At 38.7% G+C, this 16,982-nt stretch overlaps 1 protein-coding gene across 1 annotated transcript in view; it reads left to right on the top strand.

The window, feature by feature from the left end:
- The window catches only part of pik3cb (phosphatidylinositol-4,5-bisphosphate 3-kinase, catalytic subunit beta), a 39,100-nt gene that overhangs the window by 9,650 nt on the left and 12,468 nt on the right, over positions 1-16,982 (top strand). Inside the window, 6 exon segments of the mRNA XM_079481324.1 lie at positions 331-395; positions 9,611-9,794; positions 9,964-10,192; positions 11,266-11,483; positions 12,939-13,121; positions 14,357-14,524. Of these exon segments, the coding sequence (XP_079337450.1) occupies positions 9,645-9,794; positions 9,964-10,192; positions 11,266-11,483; positions 12,939-13,121; positions 14,357-14,524 (948 nt within the window). The 5' untranslated portion in view covers positions 331-395; positions 9,611-9,644.

Raw genomic sequence — 16,982 nt, 5'->3', positions numbered from 1 at the left:
CACAATAAAAAGCAAAAATGTGTTTATATTTGGTTTACATCATGTGTAGTTGGCTGTCAAATGTGACACTGGATCACAAAACCAGTCTAGGATAGCACGGGAACATTTGTTTAAAATAGTTTTAAAGTCTGTGTTGTCAATGTCATATGTCACCCGCTGCATTGATCTCGGTGCCATGAAACGATTGCACCTCTGTGAAGAAGAGCCAGGTTATATATTTTATTGCAGAATAACGCTCCTTGAGATCTGAGCTGATATGGAAACAAACATTCAGTCCTTCAGATCAGACGTTCTTCATTTCACATATACTCATCTGTCTCCCTCTGTCAGATGCAGCATCCACCTCCAGCCATCATGGAGCCAACGGGGAAATAAGAGACTCTAAGATAAAGCAGGTGAGTGTTTTTATTTCCATAACATTTTTGCGCATGCTTTTATCCAACGTGAATTACGGTGCATTACAAGCTATTTCAAGTGAGTGTGTCCAACCATGACCTTTGTGTCTCCGAGAAAAGCATGAAAATGGAGTTCCTAGAGCTCAATTGGGAGAGCATCAATGTCTCTTTATTTATGATTTATCTTCACTAAATGTGTGAAAGTGCAGCGACAGGCAAAAGCGGCGATGTCGATTTGCTTTCGTGTGCTCATACACCATCTAAACAGTCATTCTGAGTTCTCTTTCTCGGTCAAAACAGCTGACAGCATCTGACTATAGGCAACCATGCAGAATGCAGCCCAAAAACCTCCCCGCCACTGACTCAATGTTGAGGAAATTAAGAGAAAGTGCACAGTTCGTTGCAACATACAGCTGATGTTTCCAAGAACGTTTATGCAGTGATGAGCACATAGGGGAGAGGAGGATCCTGTCACAATAATGTTAAGGTTCTGGCTAGTAGGTCACCGAACCAAACGCTAAAATATCAAATGCTTGTTTTGGAGAGGCCGTACGAAAAGAGAGGCAGTAGTCCTTGACAACTCACATGAGCGGTGAAGATAAAAACCTGATCTGGAAGGAGAAAAGCAACAATGTTCCAACAAAAGCAAAAACATTTGTGTATTAAAGGGATAGTTCAGCAAAAATGAAAATTCTGTCATCATTTGCTCACCTTCAAGTTCTTCCAAATCTGTATACATTTCTTTGTTCTGATGAACACAGGGAAAGATATTTGGAAGAATGCTCATAACCAGACCCATTTTTTTCCCCATTGACTCCCACAGTATGAAAATATACAGTGGTAGTCAAAAATGCCCCAGAACTGTTTGGTGTGCTACATCTTCAACATGTCTTTTGTGTACAACGGTAGTTTTTCCTACTATGGGAGTCAATGGGCAAAATCGGTCTGGTTATAAGCATTCTTCCAAATATCTTTCTCGGTGTTCATCAGAACAAAGAAAACTTGAAGGTGAGTAAATGATGACAGAATTTTCATTTTTGGGTGAACTGTTTCTTTAAAACCTGTTTGTGACTCTTCCTGGTACACAAAATAAGATATTTAACTAAATGAAGTTTATACGATGGATGTCAATGGGGTTCAATGTTGTCAAAATATCATCTTGTGTTCTGCAGAAAGCAAGTCATACAGGTTTTAGAATGACATGAGGGTGAATACAGGATGGCATTTGTTGGTGAGCTATCCGTTTCAAGTTTCATTTGGCAACCAAGTAGTGGATTTATAAAAAGGAAGTGATATTTTGTAATATGCAAATTCCTTGTAAAATCCACTCTGGTCTCCTTGGCAATAGTGTGTGTAGATATTTGCGTGTGTGTTGGTACGTTTTGTTTTGCTTGTGCGCTCTATGAAGCGTCTTTGGAGTAATGTGACTCTGGCTGTTTCTCTGTCGGCTTAAATGACGGGTGGAGGTGATGGGATGGCAGCGTGATGTTGAAAAATTATTTCTAACAGATCCTGCTTCGTAGAATCAGATTAGAGATTAGAAATTTGCATTTGTGGTTTCTCCTGTTTGCCTAGCGAGAGACCGTATACGATGTGTTTTCAGTTTTTAATCGGAGATGTTGCTGCGAAAAGTCTGTGACCTCTGTTGAACCCAGCACGTGTGTCTCTGCGTACCCACTGAGCTTTTCTGGTACAAAGGTCTTTTGTCCCATCATGGAAACATCTTTCTTCTCTCTCTCTCCCTCTTTCTCTTGAATAAGCAATTCATTTTCACTTTCACAACATAGCTGGTTTTATGTTCCCCATGCATCACACTGCCTCTGAAATCTAAAGAGGAAGTGTCGCATAACTGATGTTCTGTTGGATTTCCAGCTCTTCACATGATGAAATAACAATTTCAACAGAGCAGCAACGCAACTTACCCGACCGTTTCAACTGCATTGTGTTGCTTACATTCAGGACCTCGATCTCTTCAAACATAGCAGACTTTTAATAAGGGTAATGTTCGTTTGCAAGCATATGATCAAGAGCCAAGTGGCAGTCATTGTTTGCGCTGGAAAGTCTGGTTAAAAAGGCATTTCTACTCTTAAGCTGTACTGTCAGAGTTAACAATGAACGTAGTTCATATAAGTGTGTAGTATGAGCTAAATAAATACACAAGCTAAAGCCAAATGCTTATTTATGGAAGATATAGTAAGTGCTTTTTTAACCTGGTCATCATGCTTTTGACACGACAAAACACATATGCAAAACTAGTTTAAAGATGTTATCTTTACCCCACTTACCATTGGTTAATAATTTACATTACCCCAATATGAGAGAATTTGCTATTTGTTTTTGTTTTTTGTATGGAGGATAACATGTTTATCTTGAATGAATATAAATAAAACCAACGAAAATAGCTTCCAAAGAGCTGAACACCGCACAAGGGTTAAATGCATGGCTTTAAATAAAGGCGCTTTAAAAGGTTTCTGCACAGGGATGCAATAGAAGAATCCTTTTTGGTTCCATAAAGAATCATTCAGTCAAAGGTTCTTTAAAGAACCATCTCTTTCTTACCTTTTTATAATCTGAAAAACCTTTTTTCACCACAAAGAACCTTTTGTTAAACCGAAAGGTTCATCGGATGTTAAAGTCTGCCTGAAACCGAAGTAGTGATTGTCTTTTTTTCCCTATCGGGGAGTGAAACAACGTCTGAAATGAGAGAACATATAGGGCGGGACTTGATTTAATTCACCGACAACGTATTAGATCGTTAAAAGGTGAAAGTTCTGATCACCAGTTTGCAATATGTCAGTCATTGCAAGCCCCGCCCTCGCGTCTTTCATCGTGATCAGAAGTGAAAAAAGGTGGTTTTGAGAGGGTAGCGTTTTGCATCAAAGATTGCAAGTGCGAACGAAATGAAAAACAAATGATGTGCACTGATAAATGATTTATAATAAATACTTCACCACTGTGTAAAACAGGTAGAATGATCATTTTTAATTTCATGCCCACTTTAAAGGATCTTTATGGAACCATTTAGACAAAAAAGGCACCTTTTCAAGCGGGTATGTCTACGGTATATTTAGGTAAACTGTAAATGCTTCATCCTTATTTTACCAAACAATAATAACTCCAGACATCAGACAAATATCAGTCTATACACAAGTGTTTTATATTAAAAGAGGGACAAATTGATGTGTTATGGATGGGACAAAAATGAAGACATACTTTGTGGATTTCTGTGGATTAAAATGTACAAACCAGAAGCTACAATACTCAACAAATGGACGTGGGATGGCTCCTCATACAGGAGACTAGTGTTGTAGTCGATACCACCAAAACCGAGACCAGAGGGTAACCATGAAGGAGACCATGACAAGACCAAGACTTTGAGGGGCCGAGACCAAGACAAGGTCAAAGCAGGACGAGACCTAGTCCAGATGAAGACCAGCACTCCCAAAATTAATTCAAAAGAGCCACAAAACACTAAAAAGTCTTAATAAAATAATAATAGAAGTAACTTTTGGTTATTTATTGTGCAGAAATGTATGTTTAGGATGTTTTATGTTCCATGTTTTATCACCGACCTACTGTAACATTTTAACAATTTTGTGCAGTTAAAAATTCCAACAACTAAACATAAAAAATAAATACCCAACATATATTAAAGTCTGTGACCTTCAACAAAACAAAAGATTCAGATTTTAATAAACAGCCAAATAGCTGAAATGCACAAACGTACTGATTTGTTTGGGATTAGCCAAAATAGAACAAAAACTTGTGTTTGATTGTGTCTAAAACTTAAGTCACTTATTAACTCAAGGTTTAATGTATAATCATACAAAATCAATATCACATCAGAGGTTATAAAATAAATAAACAAGATCTCATACAAGTACCTTTTTGCAATCACATCTCGGATATTGTGGGACTTTGTGTGTAGCCTATTCATTTTCTTGACAGATTTCTGTAAGACAATCCCCCATTCTTCTCTTACCAGCAGTGAGAGTAAGAAAAGTAACAGAAGAATCAAATAAGGAACAAGTGGTGAATGCTTTATGTTAACATTGCACCAGCAGTTTAGTGTAATTCCCACAGTTGTGGTCTTGAAATCCTGAGGCCACGGAGTCCGAGACCAAAGACAGTCGAGACTGAGACAAGACCAAGACCATCAAAAAAAGGTGTTGAGACCGGTCTCGAGTACTACAACACTACAGGAGACCACAAAATAGTTTATTCAAATTTTCATGTGCTCATTTTTTGAGGAAAATGAACTGTTAAGCATGTGACAATTCTGTTATGCATGTGATGATTTGCTTACTAAAAACACAAAAAAACTTTTAGAGAGACTGTAGATGGGTAACAGTACAAACATTTAATTTTAAAGGGATCTGTCATCATTTACTCATCCTCAGGTTGTTCCAAACCTGTATACATTTCTCTATTGTTCTACTGAACACAAAGGAAGATATTTGGAAGAACGTCAGTAAGCAAAAAGATCTCTTCCCCCATTGCCTCCCATACTATGTATTTTCCCTACTATGGCAGTAAATGGGGCACAAGATTTGTTTGCTTACTCACATTTTTCCAAATATCTTTGTGTTCAGTAGAGCAATAGAGAAATGTATACTGGTTTGGAACAAACTGAGGTCGAGAAGCCCATTTCCTAAAGGCATAAGGCATAAGACCGTGGAAAATCTGCATAGAAAAGACAAGAGATGTGAAAAGCTGGAGAAGAATCTTTTGTCATCCGCAAGAATCTGAATGGGGGGAATGTAACTAGTAATTTGACATTTTTGTAGTTGAAGTCAGAGCGTGCAGGATTATGGTTTGTGTTAATCGGTCCAAACAGATTAAATGGCACAATTGACGTGGCGTCACAATCCGGAAACTGTCCTGGTTTAGTGCTGCCCACGTCTCTGCCCGGGAATGTTGGCGTCAGGACTATGCTGCATATACGGTCACACAGTCTTTGTTGTGTTTCTATCTCTGACCCGCTTTATTTGCACATTCAACAGAATTTTAGGACGTGGGGTGGTGTGTAAACTCTCTGACAGTCATAGGGTCATTTATTAGTCATGCTATTTTTGAGAGAGAGTGAGAGAGAAAGGAAGTGTAGGGTTGGAAACAATTACAGGAATGTATTGCTGTGTCACAACCCCCCTTTTCTTCCCAAAAGGCACCATTTGCCCTTCTAAAGATCACTGGGGTGCTGAGATAGTGATCAACAGCTATTGCCCGAGGTGTTTGTTTGTTGTGGGTCCAGTACAGTGGGGGGGTTAAAGGTCAATGTCAATGCATCATGTTAAGTTTAGTCACATGGTCAAAGAAAGGATGAATAGGAAATGTAAGATAAGCTCTGGGCCTTTTCTTTTCTCCTCCCTGGAAGCTCCTTTCTGGGAGCTCTTCTTCTAAACTTTCTCTTTTCTTTCCTATCTCGGGTAATATCATATACATTTGGAAACTGTTAGTTGTATCATTTAGAATTAGAAACATTCACTTTGTAACCCTTTTACATTTAACATCAATTGAAGTCTGTTATTAAATAATTTCATTTACAAATCTACAGACTAGCGTTGGTTTAATGTTAATATTTAAACACTGCGTATTGCAATACAATATAGTCATGTTATAGCAAAGCTTTAAATTAGCTATAATCACAAGTGGCAGAAGGGTTGAAATTGACTTGAAAATATCTTGCTGTTAACGTTTCTTTTTCGGCATCCCTATAGTCTGCATCACTAAATCCGAACCACAATTACAGACCTGTTGTGATCTGGATGCACGGAGAAGAAGAGAGAACGTCCTGTCAGTGGCTCTTACAGTAGATGCCAGTGTGTGCTGCAGTCTCAATTCTCTCTGACACAGGAATTAAACAATGACTTCTGATGTGATCTAACCTGGGCTGGTTCGTGCGAGCCCCGTTTCCATTCTTACTGTTTGCAATAGTAATCGCTGTTACGTACGCATTTGAGCGTTGTGCTTGCGTTTCAGAAAACACGTGGTACACGAACACCAACAGTGTCCCAGGATATACGTTTTGCCTGCGAAAACACGGCTTGTTTCTCCACATGGTCCTGTTCTCTTTAGGGTAAAACCACCGTAGACCTCCTAAACTTCTTACAGTGGCTCTTAGTTCACATTCTAAATGAAATGCCATGTACTCAGCCTCTTGACATTTCAAACCTGTAAGACTTTCTTCCGCAGAGCACTGAAGAAGATATTTGGAAGAATGTTTTTAACAGCCATCTTTTGTTTGCATTGGTTACATAGAGCGAGGATTTGGGGGGCTGTGCTGTTCTGTTACCAACATTTTTCAAACTATCTTCTTTTGAGTTCTGCAGAAGAAAGAGAATCACACAGGTTTGAAATGACAAGAGGGCGAGTAAATGATGACAGAATTTTCTCCTCCTTTAATAAGCGATAGCATCTGCAGAAAGAGGTCAGAGGTTTGAGAACGTCAGTAATATTGAGCTGTGGTGGACGTGAAGGTTGTGTTTCCGGAAGCACTTCACAGAGAGTCATTAGGAGCTCTGGATATGAGCTGTAATGGATGAGCCACGCCGCAGAGAAAGTGCACTTACGGCCACATTGACTAGAACTCTTTTCTGTTGCTGCAGGTTTTTGCGTCTCCGGCTAAACAAAAGCGTGTTTGGTGTGTGTGACCAATCTGGGTTACAAAATTAGAAACCGCATCCTCCGTTCCCTAACGTGGCCATTATTTATTTGTCTAACTTGGCATTTCTGTGCATGGAAGCGAGCTGTCCAACCACATCTCCCTCCTGTCTGAAAACATTGACATTGTGTGACTGAGTCTCTGCATCTGTCTGGTCACTGCCTGATGATGTCACTCACACCTGTGAGGGGTTGAGTTGCAGTTAAGAGATTCAGTAAGTGTCAGTAGGTTTAATGACTCATTGTTGTGCTGTTAAGGGGAAATACAGGCTCTGAAAAAGTCGAAGCGAATGCAAGGGTGCGTTTGTGTTCAGGGAAAGACATTTGTACATTGCCCCGAGAACGCCCCCTGTTGGGGATACGTGTAAAGGTGCACAGTTTAAAGAAGTAGGCTAGTTTGTCCAAAAATGAAAATGGCTACATAATTCAGGGGTCCCTAAAGTACTTATCCTGCGACCCCTAAAATAACAGTGCCAGCGACTCGAGACCCCCACTATCCATAGAGGTGTCTAAAGTAGACAAACATTGCGTGCGCATGTGCTAGTAAGGTCTATCCAAACACACAAATAATGACAAGACAAAAGAAGACTGTCTACCATATGACTTTATAGTTTCTTACTTATTATTTTACTTTGTTAATGAAGAACTATTACGACAGATGGTCAAATTTCACCAAAGTGATTTGAGTGCTGATGGATGTCCTCTTTATTTAAACGCAGGCCTCTTTTCGTACAGGCCTTTCTGACTGCAGCGCATCTCCGCCCTCCTCCGCTGGCCTCCCTGCCTTTGTTTTTGGTCGATATTAACCAACGTTTCATTTCGACAAATAAAAATAGCCTAAACTTAAGGAAAAATAATCTGTGTGCACAATAAGAGGAATATTTAACATTGACTTGCTGCACCTTACCTAATGCGGTTGCTAATGTGACGTAAACACCTCAGGGTCACGATCGAGGGGGAGGTTTGATTTTTATCTTAACACATTTTTTATATTTTGTTTCACTTACTGATTAATACGCTATTCCTAATAATACAAAAATATTTCTGGAAGTCAGTGTCTAAAAACATAACTATTTGTATTTTACTTAATTTATGTTAATATAAATTTTTATTTTACTGCATAAAATGTTGTTAAATAATCAATTTGTTGAATGGGTTCTGAGGTTTTGATGCATTTAAAGAAAGCGTGTTGTACATTGACATCTAGTGGTTGAGATTGTTAGCACAGTCGAAATTCAAAATATTGGAGGGACAAGTTTAGCAAAGTAACGGTTCTTCTCGGTTTCTTTTGATTGTTATCAGAAATAATCTACAGGGACTCCATTGATTGTGAATGTGTACCGGAAGTTCAGTTAGGGTCTCAAAAGTGCGCATGCACATCTGTAACATTAGTTTGTTAATAATTTATAATAATAATAACATTAATTTGTTACATTTATATAGCACTTTTCTGGGCACTCAAAGCACCTTACAATGAAGGGGGTATCTCCTCAACCACCACCAATGTGCAGTTTCCACGGTTTAACAACGGTGCTTTTTGACAGTATAGTGTTCCCATCACTATACCGGGGCGTTAGGAACCACACAGACCACAGGGTGAGCATCCCCCTCCGGTCTCACCAACACCTCTTCCAGCAGCAACCTAGTTAAGATGAAACCATATATGTGACCTGCTTTCTTCAGTTCAACAAAACAATTCATTTTAGTTTCAATGTGATTTTGATCTTCTTTTAGATGTGATATGTGGCCCAAATTTAAGACATCCGCAAAGAATCAACAATTGTTGAGTAGTTGTAATTTAATTTAATACGATTAAAGGAACAGTTCACCCAAAAATGACAATTCAATCATCATTTCCTCACCCTCAAGTTGCTCCAAATCCGTATACATTTCTTCGTGGTGATAAATAATGCCAGTAACCAAAAAGTTCCTGGCTACTATTCACTACAGTAGTAGGACAATTTCTTTGTTCTGTTGATCATAAAATTACATATTTTGAAGAATACAGTAAAGCAAACAGTTTACACTGATTTTGAGCAACTCTTCGGGTCCAAATGATGACAGATTCATTTTTGGGTGAACTGTCCCTTTAATATGCATTAAAATATTAAAATAAATGCTTTTTAAATTATATACAAACACAGACCGGAATGTCGTGGCCAGGCGCAAGCATACTATGGAACCGCTATATAGTCAAAAATCACATAAAACTATCATATAAGTAATCCAGTGTGTCAATAAATGTCTTCTCTAGAGTGAAACGCAAGGAAATTTTTATATTGAGCTTATTTAGGGAAATGTAAACTCAAAACGTAAATCTAAATATGGCGACGAATCAGTAACTAGAAATCTCATCGGTTCTTGCATGTCTCAAAATGACTTGACACATATTTAATGACACGTCACGCTGAGAACACTATTTTGAGAAAAAAATGATTGTTCCGCTATTAATATTGCTTTTACGTACACTTAATACACAGACATTTATACAGATTTGGTGAGTAAATGATTTTTGGGTGAACTATCCCTTTAATTTGTGTTTTCAATCTGTTAAGGTTCCCATGGTTTGGCTCCAGTGTGCTCTTTGCCATGCCTCCCGCCAAGACAGATCAGCTGGACTTGTGGGCGGAGTCAGGGCTAGATGGAGACGACCAGGTGATGGTGGACTTCCTGTTGCCCACAGGAGTCTACATTCAGATGGAGGTCCCTCGGGAGAGCACCATTCAACACATCAAACTGGTGTGTGTTCGCACAAAATGACTCCTTTTAGAGTTAAACACTTCATTTGTAAAAAAAGATGTATGTTTTAAAAGAACTCCTTGAAGAAGTTTTCAGTTTACGCATTTCTTTTTAATCTGAACTAGTAGTGATACACGTTTATTTGACGTGCTGTTGTGTTTGAATGCAGCTGTTATGGAAGGAGGCGCAGACGTACCCTTTCTTCTCACTGCTGGGAGAGATGGAGGGTCACATGTTCGAGTGTGTGAATCAGGCAGCTGTACACGAGGAGCTGGAGGACGAGAGCAGGCGGCTATGCGACGTGCGGCCTTTCCTGCCCGTCCTCAAACTCATCACACGCAACTGTGGACGCGCAGAACGCCTTTTAGACTCGAAAATCGGAGTGCTGATCGGGAAAGGTAAAACACACACGCTGACATACTGGGGTGTGATGTGTTTCGTGAGCGGATCTTCTTTTAAACGCAAATGCGACAGGGTTCCAAATGAATCCGACTTGATGTTATTTTAAATTCATAGTTTGTATTTTCACTGTGTGTAAGGCAGCTTTACAGAAAACATTGGAACAAAAAACACGATGTAGATGAAAGGGAAAGCGATTGATGAAAATATGAATATAGATGATGTAAGGGATAATGTACAGGTTTGCGTCGGGTGCTGGTCACACTGTCGGGGCTCATTTCTACGACAACAGCCGGCTGCTTGTACATTATCCTGCTTATTATAAGGCTACTTGCCACATGAGAAAAAAACCTGAACATAAAATGTGAATTTGAAATATTTTATTAGCTAATTTTTCCACGATGAAAAGCCGTTTACTTTTGGTTTTAAAGTAAGACACGACATAAAACGCCACGAACAGGCAATTTGGTTTAATCATTTGTAAATATTATGTCATGCATGTTATAAAAATTCATTCAAATGAGTCGTTTAATAAAATTATTTAACAGACATGTCATCATCTAAGTTGATAGTTTAGTTCATCCAAAAGCTACACGTGAGGCTGCATGTATAGTTCTTGTGTTCTGCTAGTGTGTGAGACTCCACAAGGATGATTTGTACGTGATGCTATTTGTACAGAACGTTTCAAATTTGTCCCATGATAGGATGTCAGGCACAGCCCGTAAAGGACACGGACACACACACACACACACAGATGAGATAGCAGCAGACTCTCGTAGTTGAGAGGATCAGATGAATATTTAATGCATTTTAAATGCCATCATGTGTGTTATCAGGAAACCTGTTCCTTAGAGCTCCGTCTCGCATCATAACACACAAGTGAAACGAACACATTAACTAATCGCACATTAGTTTTTTCTTCATACAACATTTTTTGGTAGTGTGTAATGTCTGTTATATATAGAGCCGAAACCACATGGTTGAGATCATTCAGGTTGTGAATTCAGATGCTGTGTATGAAGTGGATTTTATTGATGTTGAAAGTCACACAATATTATGCCACGTGGCACAGGTCTTCATGAGCTGGACGCCCTACAGGACCAGGAGGTGAAGGACTTCCGCACCAAAATGAAACGAATCAGTGAGGAGAAAATGCAGCGTGTGCAGATGATGCCCTGGGGGGAATGGCTCCGTAGCTGTTACTCCCCACAGCTGGAGACGGGGCCTGACAATTTGATTGACAAGCATGAAGGCGGGATCAAAATCACCATGCATTACGAGCAGTCACAGGTGAATAATGAAGAAAGCAATTCCACATAATAGAATGGGATGTGTGATGTGGTGAGCAATGTTCTCCGACACTAGTTGGACGAGTTTTTCTGAATGTACCTAATGATCCTTGCGATTGCTTTAAAAATATATAAATGAAACGTAAATAGTGATGGTAAAAATTGCCATAGCAATTAACATTATATAAATCAAATGAGTATTATTAAATTATTAATTTTAGCACTTAAATTATTTATCAGAAATCAATAAAAACAGAAATAATAATAAATGAAACCGAAACGGCGATATTAAAAATAAGTCGTAATAATAAAACTACTAATAAAAATCAGTCGAAAACTAAAACTCTGGTCAGGTGTGGACTGGTCTTATCAGTTCTAAAAAATCTAATTATGCCTTTAAGTACAATACTAATTCAAAGTCTTACATGTTACAAAAAGTATTTGTTTTGCCAACAAAACCACGAAACTCCTTGGCTCACCCTTCTTTCACTCGTGAAAGGAACTTCTGCACTTCTCACATATTCTGGTCTGGAATAATGCAAACACAGGCAAGCAGATTTACACAAAAACCAAAGCTTTAAGTAGTGTTATTTTAAGCATCAGCACTTTAAAAACTAAAGTATTTTTAAATGATTTCTCCCACAGCATATGTGTGACCCTGGACCACAAAACTTGGGAAGCACTGGTGTATTTGTAGCAAAAGCCTAAAAAACATTGTGTTAGTCAAAATGATAGTTTTTTCATGTCATTGGGATATTAAAGATGATGTTCCATGAAGATACTTTGTAAATATATCAACACTTTATTTTTGTGAGTGGATGCAGCAAAATCGCTAATAGAAACGGGAGCAAATACAGCCACGAACTTCACTCGCTGCTGCCGGTCTCTGTGAGAGTTATCCACTCAAGTTTGGTATCTATGTAAAGCTTTCGTGTTCATCTTCTTTCCACAGACATCATTACAGCGGTAAGCCATTAAAGAGCGAGCGTAAAACAAACCCGTCTCTTCTTAGCTACGGCCTGCTCCAGCACCTCTGATGGACAACTTCTTGTTTTTGCACCTTTAGATTTCAGAGTTTAAACAGTTGTGTCTCGGCCAGATATTGTATATCCTAACAAACCATACATCAATGGAAAGATTATTTATTCAGTTTTCAGATTATGTAAAAATTGACCATTAAAGACTGGTTTTGTTGTCTAGAGTCACATTTAATATTGTTCTTGCCTATCACCAAATCACAACGGTTCGTATATTAATAGCACATAACAGCATGTCTGCAAATGTGCCATTGCTGCTATAACTGTTTTGTTAACAAGGAACCCATAAATACTCATAACTGATTTAAATAATCCAAAACCTTAAAGTTTTGCATTTCTTCAAACAACATGCATAAATTACAACATTAAATTGTCTATCATCTAGCCTCCTCTCTCTCTCTCTCTCTCTCTCTCTGTAGGACACGGCCAGTTTGAAAGTGTCATTGAATTGCACAGTAACTGAACTAATGGATCAAGCTCTTAAGAAATGGCAGACCACTCACGGCCCAGAGGAAGACATTGGCGCCCGGAGCGATTATGTGTTGCGTGTCAGCGCCAAACTGGAGTTCCTGTTCGATGATCACCCTCTCAATCAGTGCAAAGTAAGATACAATGGCTGAAAGGGCTTGTAAAAGTCAAACTGTGTTTTCAGAAGTTTGCCATTGTTACGAATGTACCACAGAAAGTTGAATGCATGGCTGTGCCTGTAAAAATATTTTGAATTGCATTTAATGACCTAAAATGTACAGTTACAAACCCCACTATTAATAGTAAAACAATTGATTCGATACGTAGATTAAATGTAAGAGCATTGGTTAGATGTGTTGTATATGCATTCGTACAGACATGCATCTAATTTACCGCAATGAACTTTAGTGTAGTTCAGAAACATTTTCAACATGAAGAAAGAGATTGTTATATGATGATGACAACAACTCCGGCGTTCAAATGCAAAGGTCTGACTGGTAAGTCATGTTCGAAGATCAAACAAAGCATGCACGGTTGTTTTATGTTGTGTGTGTTTTTAGTAAACACAATTGTTCCTTCAGCGAGTCAGAAACCGGTCAGGTGAGGGTTATGATCAACTTCAGTCCATTAAACACACATGCATGCCTTGTTTGCCTCGGCTTGTTCCAGGAAACTTTTTTTGGTTGAATATACACAAAAATGTAAGTGTATAACACCAGTCTGCTTGATTTACGCGGTTAATAATGGTTGGGTGATACGTTTTTGTGGGAAATGTAAATTTTTACGTAATTCGATTTAAATTCACGTACGGATAAATTCGCCAAGTAATCTGGAATTGTCGGTTTTAAAAGAAAGTTATACATGCATGCGAAAGCACATTCATGCAGACACACTACGTCAGAAATGCATTACTACTGTTCATGCTAATATCACGGTACGGTATACTTTCGTACTGTGGCGATGTAAATATATTAGTAATTCAGTACAGTGGTGTTTGTCTGTGATACTGTGATCTTTTGTTATGGGCAGAATATGACGTATTTGCATTTATTTGTTCAAGCAGACACTTTTCTTCAAAGCGACGTGCAAATGAGAAAGAGATTTAACATTTTGTCACAAAGCTCTAGGTCTCCCTTAAAAAAGGGGGGAAGACTTGGTTAAATGGTAAATTACACTTATTGTTATTTTATTTCTAAGCCATGTTCATACTAATACTAATGCTGATGCAAGGAAAAAATTCACAACATAAAGGACGAATACTTTAAAAGATTTGTATATATAGTTCAGATATGCATAAACGGAGCTAGACTAGGTTAAAGTCGGCATCTTTTCTATACTACAGCGTGTCCATGTTTTTGTGTGTGTGCAGTACATCAGGGATTGTTTGTTGGCCAATGAGAGTCCTCATCTGACGATGGTCCACGTAAATTTCGTAAAGACCATGTTTGATAAGGAAATCAGTACTATTGGATCAGTTCTGGCGCGAAAGATGTCGAACCCTCCTCTTCCGCTGCCCCCGAAAAAGAGAGCTCCAACGGTAAGTACTTCACTTTCAGTTCACGCTCAAGTGAAGTCTCTCTCCGAACATTCACATTTGGTCTGGTAAAATAAAGCCTTCTGTTTTAAAGGAGCAATGTGAATATTTTAGCAGCATCTAGTGGTGTAATTGCATATTTACGAAATGCACTTTTCTGTTAAGGGCTACTGCAAAAACAACATGTTGAAGGGGGTGTATGTAGATCGAAAGTTATTTCTAAGATAATAGAAACAAAATGCTTCGTTGTGTAAGGACTTTATACACCTCAGAAATGCAATATAATATACATAATCATGTCTTCAGTCAATAGATACTCCAAAGTACAAGCTGTACCTTTAACAAGCGCAACAGGGCCTCTGTTTTTACATTCTGTAGATCAGGGGTCTCTCGAGCTCCCTGCCATCTTTATAAGGCCCTCTTTATGTCTGGTATTAAGATGCGTTTTGGTCGATCGGATCGCAAGTCACGGCTGTTCATCAAACAGCCAAAACAAAAGTTCGCAGAAAAAGGTGAAGTCTAACTAAAACATTGCGTGCAACACTGCTATTCTCCAAAATGTATATATTACTCAACTCTAAATACAATAGAAATCGCACTGTATTGCCACCTAGTGGTGCAACTGGGTCAGATGCATAACCTGTGTTACATATTTTGTGGCTACAGGCAAATTGTATTTGGTGGAAAAGGGCCCAAAATGGCTGTTTTGGTCACAAAGGTTGCCAACCCCTGCTGTAGATGAATATCTGAATATCGCTCTGAACCAAGTCTGATCTCTGAATGGAGTAAGCCTTTATAAAAATAAATTCCCTTGCTATTTGTCTTGTAAAATTCACTGGGATGTTTATCGGATAATGAACCCGCAAGCGGTTTGGATGGAGCTTGTGGGCATGTTGCCGAGTGTTGTTGTGACAAATATTGTGGTCATGTGTGCCCTCCGGTGTACGGTAAAGTTGTATGAATGCTTCAGAAATGTATTCCAGGAAGTGAGTCAGGCTTGTGTGAGCACAAATCATGTGCCTGGGTATGATTTGCTGAACCTTGCAAAACCGCTCGTGTGTAACCAAATCAGTTCAGTTTATTTCTATAGCACGTTTGAAAACTGCAGTAAAGCTGAACCAAGGTGCTGTACAACAGAATATATTATATATAAAAAGACCACAATAAATACAGAAAAAACATCAAAGGCAGGTTAGGATGTTACAATAAATAAAAAAGCCCTTTTATAAATAAATGTTTTAAGGTTTGAATTAAAAGCTGTCAGAGAGGGGGGGTTCGGATATAGTATGGGTGATTATTCCATAAAATGGGACCTGCTACCGAAAATGCTCTATCACCACGGCCCTTTACCGTGTTCTGGGGTCTTCTGATCGTAAAATGCGAGAGGGGAGATAAGGGAAAGGAGTCATTTTAAATTCTAGATTCAAGAGGTAACCAATTAAGATCTCTTAGAAAAGGTAATTTTTTGCAACCTTTCAGAAATCGAGCTGCGGCATTTTGAACCATTTGCAGACCGGAGGGTAGAGATTTTGAGATATCAAAATAAAGTGAGTTGCAAGAATCTAGTGTCGTAGTGATGAAAGCATGGATTGCCATTTCTAGAGATTTTTCAGATTTCATTGGATGATTTACGTAAGCGTTTATTGTCATGTTTCTGTTGGTGCTGTGTTGGAGTTCGTGCCATGCCTAAACATTGCTACGTGATATGTAATATGTAGTTTAAGTCCTGCTATTATACGCCTTACCTCCCTATAATTTAAGTAATCCTTGAGACCTGAATTACATGGACGTGAATAGTCTCAGTGTGAGGTAAATGTGCTTGTACGCTTCTAACCTAGAAACCATGTCAATATTAGATACAACTTTTTTATAAAGAGCTTACATAATGAAGTGTTATGTTTTTATTACCTCGGTATGAGCTTTTTCTCTTACATGGAATTTCCAGTAGCTCTAAACGGACAAACTGCTTTACAGAGCGCATTTCCTAAATATGTTATCTCCTTCGGCAAAGAAGCGAAACGTGGCGACATCTTAGTGCTGTGTCAGCCTCCGTAATGCTTCAAATGGGAGGGTGTGGAGTGAGCTGTTGGTCACAATTCACAACCTCACCACTAGATGCCGCTAAACGTTCACCAATGGTCCTTTAAAGGTGAAGTTCACTCACCCTCATGTCATTTCAAACCTGTTTGACTTTCTTTCCTCTGCAGAAACACAAAAGATGATATTTTGTAGAATGTCAGGTCAATACAACATAAGACCCCATTGACTTCCATTGTGTGAACTTTTTTCACAGTGGGGCAAAAAAGTATTTAGTCAGCTACCAATTGTGCAAGTTCTCCCAATTAAAAAGATGAGAGAGGCCTGTCACTTTCATCATAGGTACACTTCAACCATGAGTATATAAAAAATCCAGCAAATCACAAATCTGATTTTTAAAGAATTTATTAGCAAATTATGGTGG

The sequence above is a fragment of the Barbatula barbatula genome (genome assembly GCF_947034865.1).
Source record: "Barbatula barbatula genome assembly, chromosome: 19".
Taxonomy (NCBI): Eukaryota; Metazoa; Chordata; class Actinopteri; order Cypriniformes; family Nemacheilidae; genus Barbatula; species Barbatula barbatula.
Note: the sequence above shows the minus strand (reverse complement) of the source record. Positions and strands in the feature narration are given on the sequence as shown.